Raw genomic sequence first — 14,386 nt, forward strand, 5'->3', positions numbered from 1 at the left:
TTTTAACCAGTGTTTGTTAATTGTTGTTATTATCTCTCACAAGAGATTAGTGCCATTGCTGTCTGTAGGCTGTGATTTACAGTAGTGTAACCATCTGAAAATACTGGATTTGTTAAGCTTCTCAGATAACACAAAAACAAGTCAAGCAATATTTACAGATATCCAATGGACTTAAAGAAAATGTTTTTCTTTCCTCAAGATGTATTATTTTATTACGTTTCAACCATCCACTGGCCAACAGGCCAAGTGGTCTCTCATTGGGAGACACATACTAAAATGAGAAAAATGTGAAGGAATTTCTATGAATTCTAATATTAGCAGTATGATCGTCTTAGTGTGTCTGAAGTCTTCAGTAACAATACATACACCGCTTGACTCTTCTTGCTTAAAAGCCAGGGTTTTTCTCCCAGAACCTCACATCAAGTCTGGGAAAGTCTTCTTCCTTGAAGTTATTCAGATAGAAAAACTATGTGCTATTTGTTTTGACTATATAAACCGTAAGAGGCCTTAAAACCAGTTGCTAAGTTTTCTAATAAATAATAAATTATTGTTGTATGAATTTATTAAAGATTACTTAGCCCTTCAGAAGAAGATTGTAATCATGCTTTTCAAGCTTTTTTCTTTAATAGAGTAGACTTAGAAAAACCTTTTTATGCTTATACTGGTTAATTCTTACTTTGATATTTTTCACCAGTAAAAAGCCCTCCCCTTTGTTTACCTTTATTTCCTTGTGGTTTGGTGGGGTTTGACACTTTCAGGCCTCTATCAAAGGAGATCAAGGTACATCTCCTTGCATGTGCCTGCTACTCCTATCCTCCACTGAAGCCCATATATAGAAACTACATAGGGATCCAGAAGGTTATGATGGGAGAAAGCCAGGAAATATGGGATAGTGAAATGCGGGGGCTACAAAACCAGCTGGCCCAAGGCCTCTGTGAATAGAATTTTGCTGCTTTCCAGGACGTGGGGCCAAGGTCATTCCTAGTACAGATACAGCCAGGGGAAGGGCTGGGGCAGGAAGTTTCCATGGGTACACACCTGCTGTTTGAACCAGCAGTGAAATAAAGGCAAAAGCCCTGGAGCTCCTGCACCCTGCTTTCCCATCCACTAAAGAGCATGGAGGCAGCAACTGCAGCTCCTCTCATAGCTCTCAGTGAATCCCTTTCCTTGGGAGCAGCTGGCTCCGCAGTCCCAGAGCCCCATGGGATCCAGCCTCTGCCCCAGCTCAGCACAGCATCCTTGCAGCGCCAGGGTTTAGGCCACACCGGATAGTTCAGCTACAGAGGTTCTGCTGCCCTGGGGCTCACCACTGCAGAGGTAGTTGCCTGCTTTGTCCTGGCCTCTGAGAGCAAGCAGATCCACCCAAAGTATGGGGTAAATACAAGCTACTGCAGTCTTAAATAAAAACAGAAAACCCCACAGTAAGCTGGATGCAACACACCATCTCCCAGTGTTTGCTGGACCAGTGGTGTGTGTTAGGTAGGTAGCTGCATAGGGAAACAGGAGCTTGGCCTCTGGGGTAGGACAGATGAGGCAAGGAAAATATGTTTTCCACCTGCCAAAAAGACTAAGGCTAAAGCTTTGCCAGTTGGACTGCTCCTTGCAAGTTGTTGGACAAGATCTATTCCCATTAATGTCAGTGGGATTTGTGTGGGAGCTTAGCAACTGGTGCACTGTAAGCCATTACAGGGGGATGACAGGGGAACATATTAATGCAAATGCACGTGAGGCTGAAGCCATCCATGGTCTGTAATGCATTCAGGTGATACTTCCCAGATAGTAACAGTCATATTAGAACAGATTAGTCCTCACCCTGACTGCTGGTTTTCTGCTTTATAGATGTGGCAGTGCTATTAGTCAAAACATATTCTCCCCAAGTCTGAAATATTTGTTGCTGCTCCTCTTTTCCTTTGTCCTTTTTTCAATTTAAATTCAACTTATGTATATTTATCTAGATAACATCCTGTTTATATATAAATGTACTTCAAAATTTTCACTTCTTCTAAAGCTGTCAATAAGACACTTTAGAACTACTCTGTGGCACTGATAAGCTTTTCACTTATCCATATTTTCTCTTATATAAAGCAAGGGAGGTGTTGGTCTGTTCTCTCAGAGAGGGCACTGATGAGAGCAGCAGGTTCACATGCTGTTTCCAAAAGGAACCCAGCTGGACTGAACACCATCGTACATGTTGGCCGCTAGATCTGTTCTGCCCTCAGCTTCCTGCTAAAACAAATTTGTTTTGATTGTTCCACATAGTAAACAGTCTTTGATCGATGTAATGCTGAATAGTGCTGGTAGCTGATTCATCACTCTTGGCTTGACTACTGCACAGTGTAAGGAGTAAAAGGGAAGTACTAACAACTAGGAAAAAATAGCCAACAAGGGAAGAAACATGGAAAGGAAGAAAAGGGAATTTAGCAGCCATCATATGGATACAGAGCATTGAGAGAAAAGTCAGTAATGTTTCTTCCAAATCTACAATGTATTTACTTTATGATGTTGATTTATTCAGCAGGACACTTAGAATTTGAAAACGAAATGCATAAATGCTGCGCAGCAGAAATTAGCCAAGAGGCAACATCTTAATATAGAGTGCAGTAGTGTATGGAGTACTTCTGATGGTGGAGGAACCTGGGCTCCTACACAGTCATTCCCAAAGAATGTTAAAAATATTTGTGGGAGAGAACAAGCTCATGAAATTGATTTTGTGAGCTGCTGTCTACTTATTTAAAACAAAAATGATCTTACAGCAGTTCTATGTGTTTTTTCATATCAATGCTAAGCTTATCTTATAAACACATCTTCAGAATGTAAAGTAAGTTAAACACATGCATTATAAAACTCAGATGCAAAGAGAATGTGGCTAGGATGCTTACAGGTATGCAGAGAGATATCCTGTCTTATTCTTTTTTGTACTGTGATACAGTTGTAGCCTTATCTGATATCTAGGGCTTTGAAGGATCTATTGTAAGCACGTCAAAGACTTAGAATTTGTTTTTGGCAATATCAGATCACAAAAACTGAGGAATGAGTCCCACCGACTTTCATTAAACAATGTATGCCATTATTGCTTTTCTTGGTTTAGAGTTGAAATTAAACTAGCATAATAACACTTTGCATATTTATTCTTTCAATGAGAAAAAAATAATCTTAATTGTTATGTCTATAGAAATGTGCATTTAAAGTGCAGCTTAGAAACTAACTAGTGACTGCTGTGTGCTGCTTGGGCAGTCAAAGAGAAAAATGTGCCTTGCACAAGATCCTGATGCCCATGATGGAGCTTCTGTGCGACAAGAGTGCTGTCCTGTGACCAGCACCTTATCTCCTCAGTGACCTGGGAAGTCCAGAACTAACAAGGTATGGTGCAAGACTTCCACTTGGCAGTTTTATACACGGGAAGAGAGCATTTCCACAGCAAGGAGTAACTTGCCTAGTAGCCCTTCAGGCTAACACCCACTGGCTCTGAGAGATAAGGGAGGGAAGTGCCACAAGTAAAGGGCAATTCACGGAGTATGGCAGTGAAGGCTGTGTGATTGGGGGCTAGAAGCAGTTGAGCCCAAACTTGGAGTCCAGATCAAAACCCTACATGAGCCTAAGGCTGGGACAAAGATTCAGAAGTCAGAAGATATCAAATCAGCAGCTTGTCATAAGAAAGAGGACAGAAAGAAAGAATGGGCAGAAAACCCTCTGCCCCCTTGGCCCCTAGACTTTGTTTCAGGAAGTCATGGTCATTCTGACACTTGTCAGCCATCACCCCAGCTAGAGTCCAAACTCTCCTTCAGTCTCTTTCCTCAAAAATGTGACAATGTTCACTTGCTCTCAGTTATTCTTTCAGTGTCTCATGGTGCTAACATCAGTGCTCTCATGTAGAAGGTCTTGTCTTTCCGAAGACCATCTGGGTGGCAGAACACTCCCAATAGACAGTGAAACTCCTGCTCTTTAGCATCTTTTTTTAAAAGTCTGGGAAATAAGTACTTTTTTTCATACTAATTAGTACTAATACTGTTCCAACTAGGAAAGGTAGAATAGTGAGGTTGAGAAATGAAGCACTCAAAAACTGCAAAGTGTCATGATTAAGAGTTACCCAGTGATTTTATTTAATCCTGTTATGTGTATTCATTAGGGTACTTTACAAACAAGTATGAGTCCAACTTTATTTATGCTGGCAGTGCTTCAGTGGAAATATTTGTGTGAAGCTGTTCATTTCCACAGTGCTCAGTACCATAAATAGTTATCACAATAGCAGTACTTGCTAGGTATTTTAGTTTCATTTTACAGATGGGACAAACTTATTTATAGCCAAGTGGCAAGCGCATCTGGTAAGGAGGTTTAGATGTTTGGGCATCTTGGTGCCTTTTCCTTAATTCAGATGAGGATTCCTTCTGAGCCAGGGCAGTACATAAAATATACAGGGTGGAGATGAAATCCTGTCTCTACAAAAATTAATATAAATGAGACATTATGGTGCAAATACATATCCTTAAGGTCTAAGTTATTCTGTTCACCAAACCAAATTGCTAACAAATTGGCAAACTAAAAAAAATCAGCATTTATGAAAATTAAATCCATATGTTCTTCAAATGCATGTATCATCAACTACTTCCAGATGTAAAAATCCATGGACAGTTTTAAAGAACCTCAGTTCCACAGTCAGTTTCCATCATGACGCTCAAAATTAGTACTGTTCACAAGCGATGTATGACAATATTTAGTCTCTTCAGGAAACAATACTTGTTGCTTTCCTTAGAGCTAGGTATCCTGTAACCACATCTGAAGGGAGCATCCGAATATAAGCAAATTCTTCGATAGTACTGAACCTTAGCTTGCTCTGGGGATCTGTGTAATTTGCCTGAAAAACAAACAATGGTAGAGACACTATTCAAATAAAATTTCAAATCATAATAGTAAAAAAGTGTCTTAATTACAAGACCACAAAATAGTGAGTTTCTGTTCCCAGTAACAGCACTGCTGTTTTACCACGTGACCAAAAGTTTGTCTCTTTTTCTTTCTCCTTATGTCAGAACTTATGAGACGTTAACAGACCCCTATAAAATCACATTAGAAATGCATTAAACATAACAGAGGGCTGAAATAAGTTACATACAAAACACAGCACAGAAGAAATTCCTCAATTCTAAACTCACCCTAGCAACTCTGTGCCTTGTGCGGTCTCTCGCAAGGCAGCTCTCCAAACAGTCAGGCTGCTGCCAATAAATTACCCACAAAGAGGCTGAATTATGGGCACTCTCATAGCTTTGGATTGCTTTTCTCTTGCTGCATACAACTTAGCTTTTAATTTACTTTAAAGTGGTTGTTAAAGCTAGGGAGTCTCAGCTTATGGTTCTGTGACTGAACCGATAAGAAATTTGAACTCAGCATTGTGTTTTGCTACAGATGCCTGCTTTTAGGATAACAGCCTGGCCAGCTCACCCTGGGCTACGCTTGTATCCCCAGCTATATTTGGACCCTGGATGCCTGGGAGTGATGCCAGTTTCCTTCTATCCTCTCCCCTTCCTTGTTGCTACAGAAACCTGGAGTTCGGATGAGCTCAGGGGTAGGCCAGGAGGCTGTGCTGGGAGAAGGCAGGCTTCAGGGTATTGCCTCTCCAACTTCAGTTGCCTGTTCAGCAATGGATTACCAAGCATCTCCCAAAACTTTGAAAGTGTTTTCCATACTGCTCTTTAACACGAGATGGTGGCACGCTGCAAGGCACAGGCAGTTGAGACCCCTTAAGACATTGCTACTAAAAATTGAAAGGGCCAGGAAGAGCTGGAGTATTCTCCCGCTCCATACTGTTCTAGTGCAGAGGCCTCTACCATTTTTATGTTGGGAAGCACCTGTTGACTATGGTAACAATCCAGTTAATCGTTTGTTGTGATATGACTCAGAAAATTTAATGTTATTTGTAGCTTGTTTCTTTACAAAGAAATGCCACCAGGCTAATTAAATGTAGTCAGCTAACAGTCAAGCCATCAATTAATTTTCAAACATAGAACATTAGGAATAAATTTATCAGTGGTGGTTACTTCATGGTTACAGCAGGTCTATATTTATTTTTATTTCAAACTTTACCTCTGGCTTCATGTAAGAAAAGGCTAACCAATTAGACAGCTTTTCAAATGTGCATGATTCAGTAATAAGCTAGTCAAGCAATATCTGCAATTTGTATTGTGCACCAATCTAGGTTAAAAATACTATGGCAATTCTACACCATTCTGATACTTTGTATTGGGCTGCACTGTTTGCAGACACTAATGTATGATAATTCATCTATGCCATGACTTCAGTCTGAAAACAAACTTTACCAATACTTCAGCAATAATTAAACAGATTAGAAGAGTAAGGCAAGATGATTTTGCAAAGAAAAAACTCTGTCATGTTTAAAAAACTAAGTCAAAGGCCAGAGAGACATACTCTTAAAACACAATAAACTAGTTATCTCAATCTGTTTCTATAGTAACAGGGCTCATCCATTTTCAGAAAAGGAAGAGAAATATAAACATTTGAAGTTTTGGTGTGTTTTTTTTTAATCTTACAATAAATTACTCTGTTTTGCATGTTAAAATATTTAAATACATATCTTGCAAGTTTGGAAATAATAGGTTTATTTTCCAGCGTCAATATAGTAAATAATAGCTTTTGAATTCTAAGCTGCCTTACAAAAATATATAGGCTGTTCTGCTGAGAACACTGGTAAATTTAATTCCATTTGTGTTACACATAGAGAGAGAAGAGGATCAGTAGAATTTAATTGTGGCATTTAATACAAGTGCAAGTATACTGATTGAGAGTGTTTTAATATATTTCTCTTTTTGTACCTGCTAGACCATTTAATTCTTCCCTAAATGGGTAACGCTAAGGAATTTATTTTCTTTTTTTTTTCCCCATGGCGAATCCAGCATTTCCATAGAAAATATATTCTTACACAAATGCTTTTAGATTTTACACAGAAAATACAGGGGCACTTTTCTAATACTAGATTTCTAAAATATTCTATTGTCCTACATATCTTTCCACTAGGAAATGATCTTGAAAGTGTATTTAGTGCTTCTTATGAAACATTTCTAGACTAGTAATTTAAAGGACATACTGACTCGGTTATTTTAATAAAAAAGATTTTTTTAAACACAGTAATTTTATCATAGTCTGGAGAACCTTGCAGGCCAGGTAAAATAGGAAACTTGACTCACAATGCAATTAGAGGATGGAAAATTAAGGGAAAAAAAAAGTGGAAACTGAGAAGAAGGAAACAAAAGAAGCACTGAATGGATTTGTATAGAGAGTATTTATACTGAGCTAGAATACTTAGAGCACATAAATCACTGATGGAAAGCAGGAGATGGTAAAGAAAGCTGGGGAACTGAGAGAATTACTTATTTCCTATGACTAAGCTGACCCTTAACTGGTAGGGATGTGGTCTCCACTCACATTTACATCCTGCATCATCACCTTGCTATAGGTGTGACTGATTAGTTTTGAAATGCATCAAAGGTCAGCGCTGGAAAGCATTATATCTCCTTGGAGATGGGCCAGTGAAAGGAACTTATGCTCCTATGCCTTCTGCCCCACAGCTTAGCCACAAACAGAGCAGAGATGTTGCAACAACTTAATAACAACTGGTGTGAGTGCTACTAACACTTGCAAAGCAGCTCTAAGGGGAGAGGATAGGGAAAAGATGAGCACCACTAAGTGATCCAGCATAGAATTTTTGCTATGTTGGTGAAATCTGCTCATTATTATTTCATATGCCCACCTATCTCCCATTCCTCTATCCACTGCATCTTTATATAGAGCAGGGGTACTTATGCAAAGTGCTTTATTCAACTGAGCCCTGCTCCTTCTCTGAAAACAAGTTGCTATTATATCAAAGCAATACTGCTACAAGTACAAGAATGTAAGTCTGACTGGCTGGAGGGAATTATTTTCCCTCAGTTTGTGAGCAGTCTCTTCCATTTGCTGTCTGCCTGTTCATCTGTGAGGGAAATGTTCCTTTCCCATTCCCACTTGAACACCAAGGGTTACCAGTCTCTATCTGAGCAACCCACTCCATTTCCAAATCACATTAGGAGGCAAACATGCCACGTCCTAGGTGCCTTATTTAAATGTGTTAGTTATAAAATTAAAAAGTCAAAGAAAACACATGCTAGAATGTGCAGGATTACAGTTGGTGCTATAGCTGTTCTTTGATGCCTTACACCGTGTATGTACTATAAGGCAGTCCTTAATTAAGTGCTCACTCATTTTGTTTCCTACTGAGGACTTTCACCTAATTCAGTGTACAGAATGCAAATGGTATGTTAACCTGCATCTACATAACAAATGTGTACCTTTAAAGATATCTCTGTGAGGTGATATCAAGCCTGTGAAGGCGGGCTAGTGCCCTATGGATGAAAAACAGATTAAACTGGGAACAGGGAAACTGGGAAAAGGGGCCTCAGAAATTCTGTCTAAGATTCTTTGGCATTACGAAGTCTTCATTACTGTAGTTAGCTAGTGTAACTATTACTTAAGCATTTTTTTAGTCCAAAATACAACATTCACATTCATTTCAATTGCAATAAATACACAGGCTTCTGCAAAATAAATCACCAGGAGCTGACGGTGAAAACTGAAAAGATATGCTGTTACTAACACCTGTTTTGTTTTAAGTAAAATTATTCATGTCACATAGGAACAGTTTCAGCAGCAGATACAATTTTTTTGCTGGGTAGAATTCAATGACTTACTCTTATTTTGTGCCAACAGAATCTTTGGGGAATTCAGGCACCAAATCGTAACTACTGAGACTTTTTGGAGCATGTGCAAACTGTATCTAAGTCAAACGTGAGGGTGATTTTTTTTTCCCCCTTTTTCTTTTTTCTTTAACAAAGATATGTAAAAGAGGCCATATGTGACACATAGGATATACATCTGCCAAACTCCAAGTTCCAGCTCTGAAGCACGAGCGTATTTGAAATACTCAAAAGTCTACGCCAAGTGTCTGTTTCTGGCTGATTTGTTTGAGGGAAAGTTTGAGAGCAATGATAACAAAGATTTTTTTTTTAACTTGGGCCAATCAATATAATTTTGCCTAATCTCATTATTGAAAATTGCTGAGCCATCTTTTTAAAATTCCTCTACAAGATACAATGAAATAGATCGGCCTCATGCAAACATTCAGCGTGGAAAGTTTCAGTCAGTGTGGTTACAGCTTGGCAAAGCTAGCAGTCATGAAGACTGTGGACTACCAGGTTTCAATGCAACGATCTAGAGAATTAGAAATGGTGGGGACCAATGTAGATTCTACAGCTGAGGAAGTGGTGTCATAGGAGCCACCTGGCAGGACAAGCTATTTAATCTGTCCTGACATTTATTAACAACCTAAGGATTTTGTGATGTAGTGATAGTAGCTGGGGTTTGGCCCTAAATCACAGGATAACTATTAAGACAAAGGCTGAATAGGAACCTCAGCATGTACATCTTTTACAAAACAATGCACCAGCACTACTTCATTGTGGAAAGTGAGATGCCAATTTTGGAGGGAAAAATAAAATACTTACCGGAAGTCCTGAAATGTCAGAATATTTCTTGGCAGGCTTAAAGGAAGGAGGAGCATCAATATTAAAATCTAGAGACAAACAAAGGGATAAACTCAGTGTTTTATGTATATTTTAATACATAAACCTAATTTCTGAGATCTCTATTAATTAGCAAGACCAAGGCAAAGAAATATGAAACAGAATTACCTCTGAAAACATTTAGCCTAATATCACTGTAAATCACAGCCTGATCCTGCTCATCTCTCTAACAGAGTTCAGCAAGCAGAACTTCCCTCCCCAAAAGGAAAAATGCAAGACCTATTCAAATTGTGTTGATTTTTTCCAAGTCTTAATGAATTCCCTTGCAGTCAGTCACATGCAAAGAATAGCCTTTATCATATGCATGCTATATGTTAAGATCATGAAACATTGCTCAAGATCAAAGCTCTGAAATACCATAATCCACAAAAGCAAAGTAATCTTTTAAATCAGTTAAATCTTTAAGCATGTACCACTTTAAGCCCAGTCAGTGACCTAGAAAATTGTCTGAATGTTTAAATTAAGTGGTGGAAATTGCTGGTTTTTGGTGCCCTTTAGACAACAACTCTCATTCATAAACATTTTTCAAGATACAGTCGGTATGTTTAAGCAGTTAAATCCCCAATTTTGGATGTTTACAAAAATATCTTGTACCTGACTCATTTCTTTGTTCTTTTGTGATCTCATTTGCAACTCATTCAGATGCTATGATCAATTCAAATGGTCCCTTCATATCAGATTTTTAACATATCATCTCATAATTCAAAAGACCCTAATGCCACAGACAGCTGGTTTTAAATATGAAACTGAATTTCTCTTTCCTCCTTTTTAAAAAAACCCTGTAAATTTATGGTTGCAAACAGAGCATAGTAGAAATAGCAACATCAGCAGATTGTCAGTTACAATAGCCAGGAACACACAGTAGTCTGCATTTTTCTGTAACAGTTGTGTCTAAAACACTTCAAAAAATGGCAAGCTATTTTTGGATAAAGTACCACGTCTGACAAAAAGTATATGCATATGCTGAATTCCGAAATGCCTCCACTTGCTTAAGTAAAATCTGAGGATCCCATTCTGCCTCCAGCTAAGTTCAATAGTATCCTACTTTACAAGTAGACTTGAAGTAAATCTAGATTAAGACCACTGCTGTAACTCTGCTCCTGTGGATGTACACCAGCTAGGATTGCTAATCAGGACTGATAATAATGTAGTTTCAGCTGTGCTGTACTAAAGAGGGGATGTAGGATTTAAATCTCCCAAGAATCTAGGATAAGGGGCTAGATAGGAGGCTTGGGCTAAGGTCTAAGCTTCTGCAGGTATGTGGCTTAGCAGAATCAATTTGAAAATAGTTCAAATATAGCTAATCAAACAGCAGCCACCCATCAGAAGACCTCTGGGCTGTATGCAGAGGAAGGGCAGGCTCCTAACCAGTGAAGAAGTGACAAAAACCTGATGGGAATAAGGGTCTCTGACCTGGTTTGGATAAATATATTTCCTTTATTAAACTCTCTCTCCAAATGTATTTGAACTTTGTTGTGATACTCTAAATTATTTGCTTTCCCCTGATTTCCACTTGGGGCTCACCACTGTGATTGGACTAGTCTTAAATATAGTACTGACCCCTGTTCAAGCAGGATATGGCATGCACTGATGAAATAATTTAGATTTGTTTTAAAGAAAGTTATTTGTGTGGATTCTATTATTTATAAATACATGCAAAGCATCTAAGCAGCTTACAGCTAGGATCATTTAGTTGCCATGGCAATGCCCTTTCAGAAGCAAGAATTTGTTTTAGGTTCTTCCAAGTTCTGTTCTTCTTGCCAGCTGCTGCTCCACCAATGCCGGAGTGCTAGAATTAAAAATATGGTGTTTAGAGAAAAAAATAAACAAAGAATACTAATAACACTTCTATTTCATAGTCTTTCTGATACATCTCATCTTGTCATGAACCATTTGTTATCCTCACTTATTTCATCAGTAGGATAATATACTGTACACTTTAATCTTGGCTGCAAGAAAAACAAAGCTTTTTGGACTGTGTCAAAGCTTCTATGTTTTCGATTAAATGAGGGAAATTAAAATCTGCCCCTCACATGGAAATAGAAAATCAATGTGGTTAGGTTTAGCCTGAGATTACAGGATTCTGTATGTACTCCCTTCGTATTAGAACTTATTACTATGAAGCTGTGTCTGAAATTGTGATTACACAGCTAAATTTTCTCTCTCCTTTTTATGGCATATTACAGGTGAAACCCTAGCTCTTTTATAAATTATCCATGACTGTAGCAAACACAACTGATCTTGCAAAATGTAATAAATACTATGAGAAACTTTCTGGAAATTTTATTTTTCTTTCAAAAGATAAAAGACAGGTTAATAGAAAAAGAAGAATAAATAGAATGTTGGCTGCCAAGACAATTTTGCATTTTGAAAGGTACATTAATGGAAGGCTTGTCACAGGTACTATAATGGTATTTTCAGTTATCAAATGTGATTGTTAAAGATTAATTTATTTATGTCCTTCCAGAGACAGAAGCTGCGCAACATACTGTAATACCTCTAAATGATCAAAGGACACAGATTTATAGCTCTACATCAGAAAAGAAAATGTTCTTACAATTGGGGAGTTGTTATTTCTGTTTATAATTACTACCTGCCACATGAGTCTCACAGAAACTCAACCAAGTTCCACAAACAGTCTTCTGCTGTGAATGGTTTCTAAATTAACCTGTTAAATTGATGAGAATCATAGGAGGAAAGATTCAATGAGAAAGCTTTTTTTGTAAACATAAGATATATTAAGATATATATTAAGATAAGATATATGACCCGAGCTACTTCTGCACTAGTGAAGTTCAGAGAAAGCTGGAGCCAGGACAGGTGGAGCTACTGCTCTATAGCAGATATTGCTCTATACAACTGTCAGAAAGTCTTCTTCCCCTTCCCCATTGCCAAGGGATGTAAATTCCACTCAGAAAGTTTAGGAAAAGGTAATTTCTTCCTTATTCTATGCTCTTAAGTATATCCTCTGCTGTGAGCTAATGGTTCAAACTTTGGCATATGTATGAGAGATAGACACTATTTGATTTATTTTCTTCCTTTTAATGCAAATTAGGTGAAAGGATGCAAAAAGTCATCCAAATTGTTACTACTGGGTCATACCAACGAAATACTAGCTAAAACTCAATGCATTTCTTCTCAAATTAGTAATTGTATTGAAGAGGACAATTTCAGATTTTTTATTATAACTGCCTATTATTTCTGCAGCAGTTGCCAAAGGCCCTGTACATTCATTATTACGTTAAGCATGTAGACATTAGTATTGCTTCTTTGGAAATAGTGACATTCTCTAAGAACTGAAGGATCAGCGCAAGGCCTCTTGGCTATTTAAATCCTATATGGAAGCTACATGGAATGCCTCTGGGCACAGAAGGAGCTTTTCCAATAAGCCTCATTTCTCAAAGATGCTGGTGGTTGGTGGAGGATTAGTGAGCAAACTATACAGCCATTTGAATGCCCCACTCATGACAGAAGTTGTCTGCAAAGCAGATATAGAGTGACTTGCATGTCAGAGGTAAATTTTATACCCCCTACCAAACCTGTACTTAGTCAGCTGCGCAATGCCCAATTACCCAGAGTTTATGCTGTGAGATATTGTATCTTATTCATGAAGAATGAAATCTGTGATAAAATCCTTCTTTCTAAGTACTGGCTTAGGACCAGCAGTCTGAGAAGTGTGCTTGTCTAGAAAGCATTTGTACAGTGTGCCAATGAGTTAGTTGGCTTTGGCACAGCAAGATAAAAAGATATTAAAAACAAACTAGCAGTGACAGCATTACTAGCTGTAATCTTCCTTCACCTTCTCCCCCAGTTTAAACCTCAGAGAGTTTAGGAGCCTGTATTTCATCAGCTGTCAGCATTTACATGACTGAATGCCGGCAGGCCAGTCTTCTGGCATTTGCTTCTAAATCTAGCAATGACAGGAAGAAGACACTACAAGTCTGTTAAGAGTTTCAGGGACCAGAAGAGGAGCAAATGCCATTCGCTATTGACTCTCTGGCTGATTTCTAGTTCAACTGCTTTGCAGCCTGCCTTGGCTGGGAACTGGAACATGGGATTCCCTACCTTTCACAGCAGTGTTAATTGTTCCTCTCTAACTTTGGTAGTTTGTGAGATACCACATCATAAAACTTCCACACTTACCTGGATCTAGCAGGTTTTCTGACTCCATTCCAGAATTTAATATAGCTGTTCTGTCTCTGGACCAGTGCCATTTTCATGTTATAATATAGTCTTTGGACCATAGACTTAAGGCAAATTTCTTAAAAACTGTCAACCTTTTATTTGGCTGTTAAGCTGATTTTGTTAATATTTACATTAGGAATATGGTTACTGGAATCTTAGTTAATGTTTTATGGGAAAAGTTTAGAATTTCAAATTGTTAAAATAATATACTTACGATGAAGTTTGGATCTTTAAATGGTAAGGGCTTGACGGTAGTTTCCACTGATCCTGTGCTGGAGTCTGTGTTCAGAAATTTATTTTCATTCATGGCCTCTCCCCCTGCACTCTGCAGAAAAAATACAATCTTACTGCTTGTTACTCTGAGCAAGTTTAACTGGAGATGGAGCCATCTGCTGCATTACCTACCTGTTGCCTTTTTAGCCTTCCTATGTCTTTTGAATCTTTAAAGATGTTGCAAGCCAAGAGTGGGGAAGCATGAAACAGAGCATTTATCAAGCAATTTACAACTGACACATAAAGGGGAGGAAGGGGATAGAGTGGCCAAAGCCCACTGAGTAAAAAATGCATTCAGTTTACTTCAG

At 38.3% G+C, this 14,386-nt stretch overlaps 1 protein-coding gene across 1 annotated transcript in view; it reads right to left on the reverse strand.

Annotated features, from left to right (window-relative positions):
• Positions 1-4,070: 4,070 nt before the first annotated feature.
• The window catches only part of INO80C (INO80 complex subunit C), a 29,545-nt gene continuing 19,229 nt past the window's right edge, over positions 4,071-14,386 (reverse strand). Inside the window, exons 2-5 of the mRNA XM_027643924.1 lie at positions 14,020-14,130; positions 11,298-11,409; positions 9,543-9,610; positions 4,071-4,852 (exon numbers count right to left, since the gene is read on the reverse strand). Coding sequence (XP_027499725.1) covers positions 4,721-4,852; positions 9,543-9,610; positions 11,298-11,409; positions 14,020-14,130 — 423 coding nt within the window. The 3' untranslated portion in view covers positions 4,071-4,720. The remainder of the gene's footprint in view (positions 4,853-9,542; positions 9,611-11,297; positions 11,410-14,019; positions 14,131-14,386) is intronic.

This window comes from Corapipo altera, unplaced genomic scaffold (genome assembly GCF_003945725.1).
Source record: "Corapipo altera isolate COAL_440 unplaced genomic scaffold, ASM394572v1 24b, whole genome shotgun sequence".
Classification (NCBI taxonomy): Eukaryota; Metazoa; Chordata; class Aves; order Passeriformes; family Pipridae; genus Corapipo; species Corapipo altera.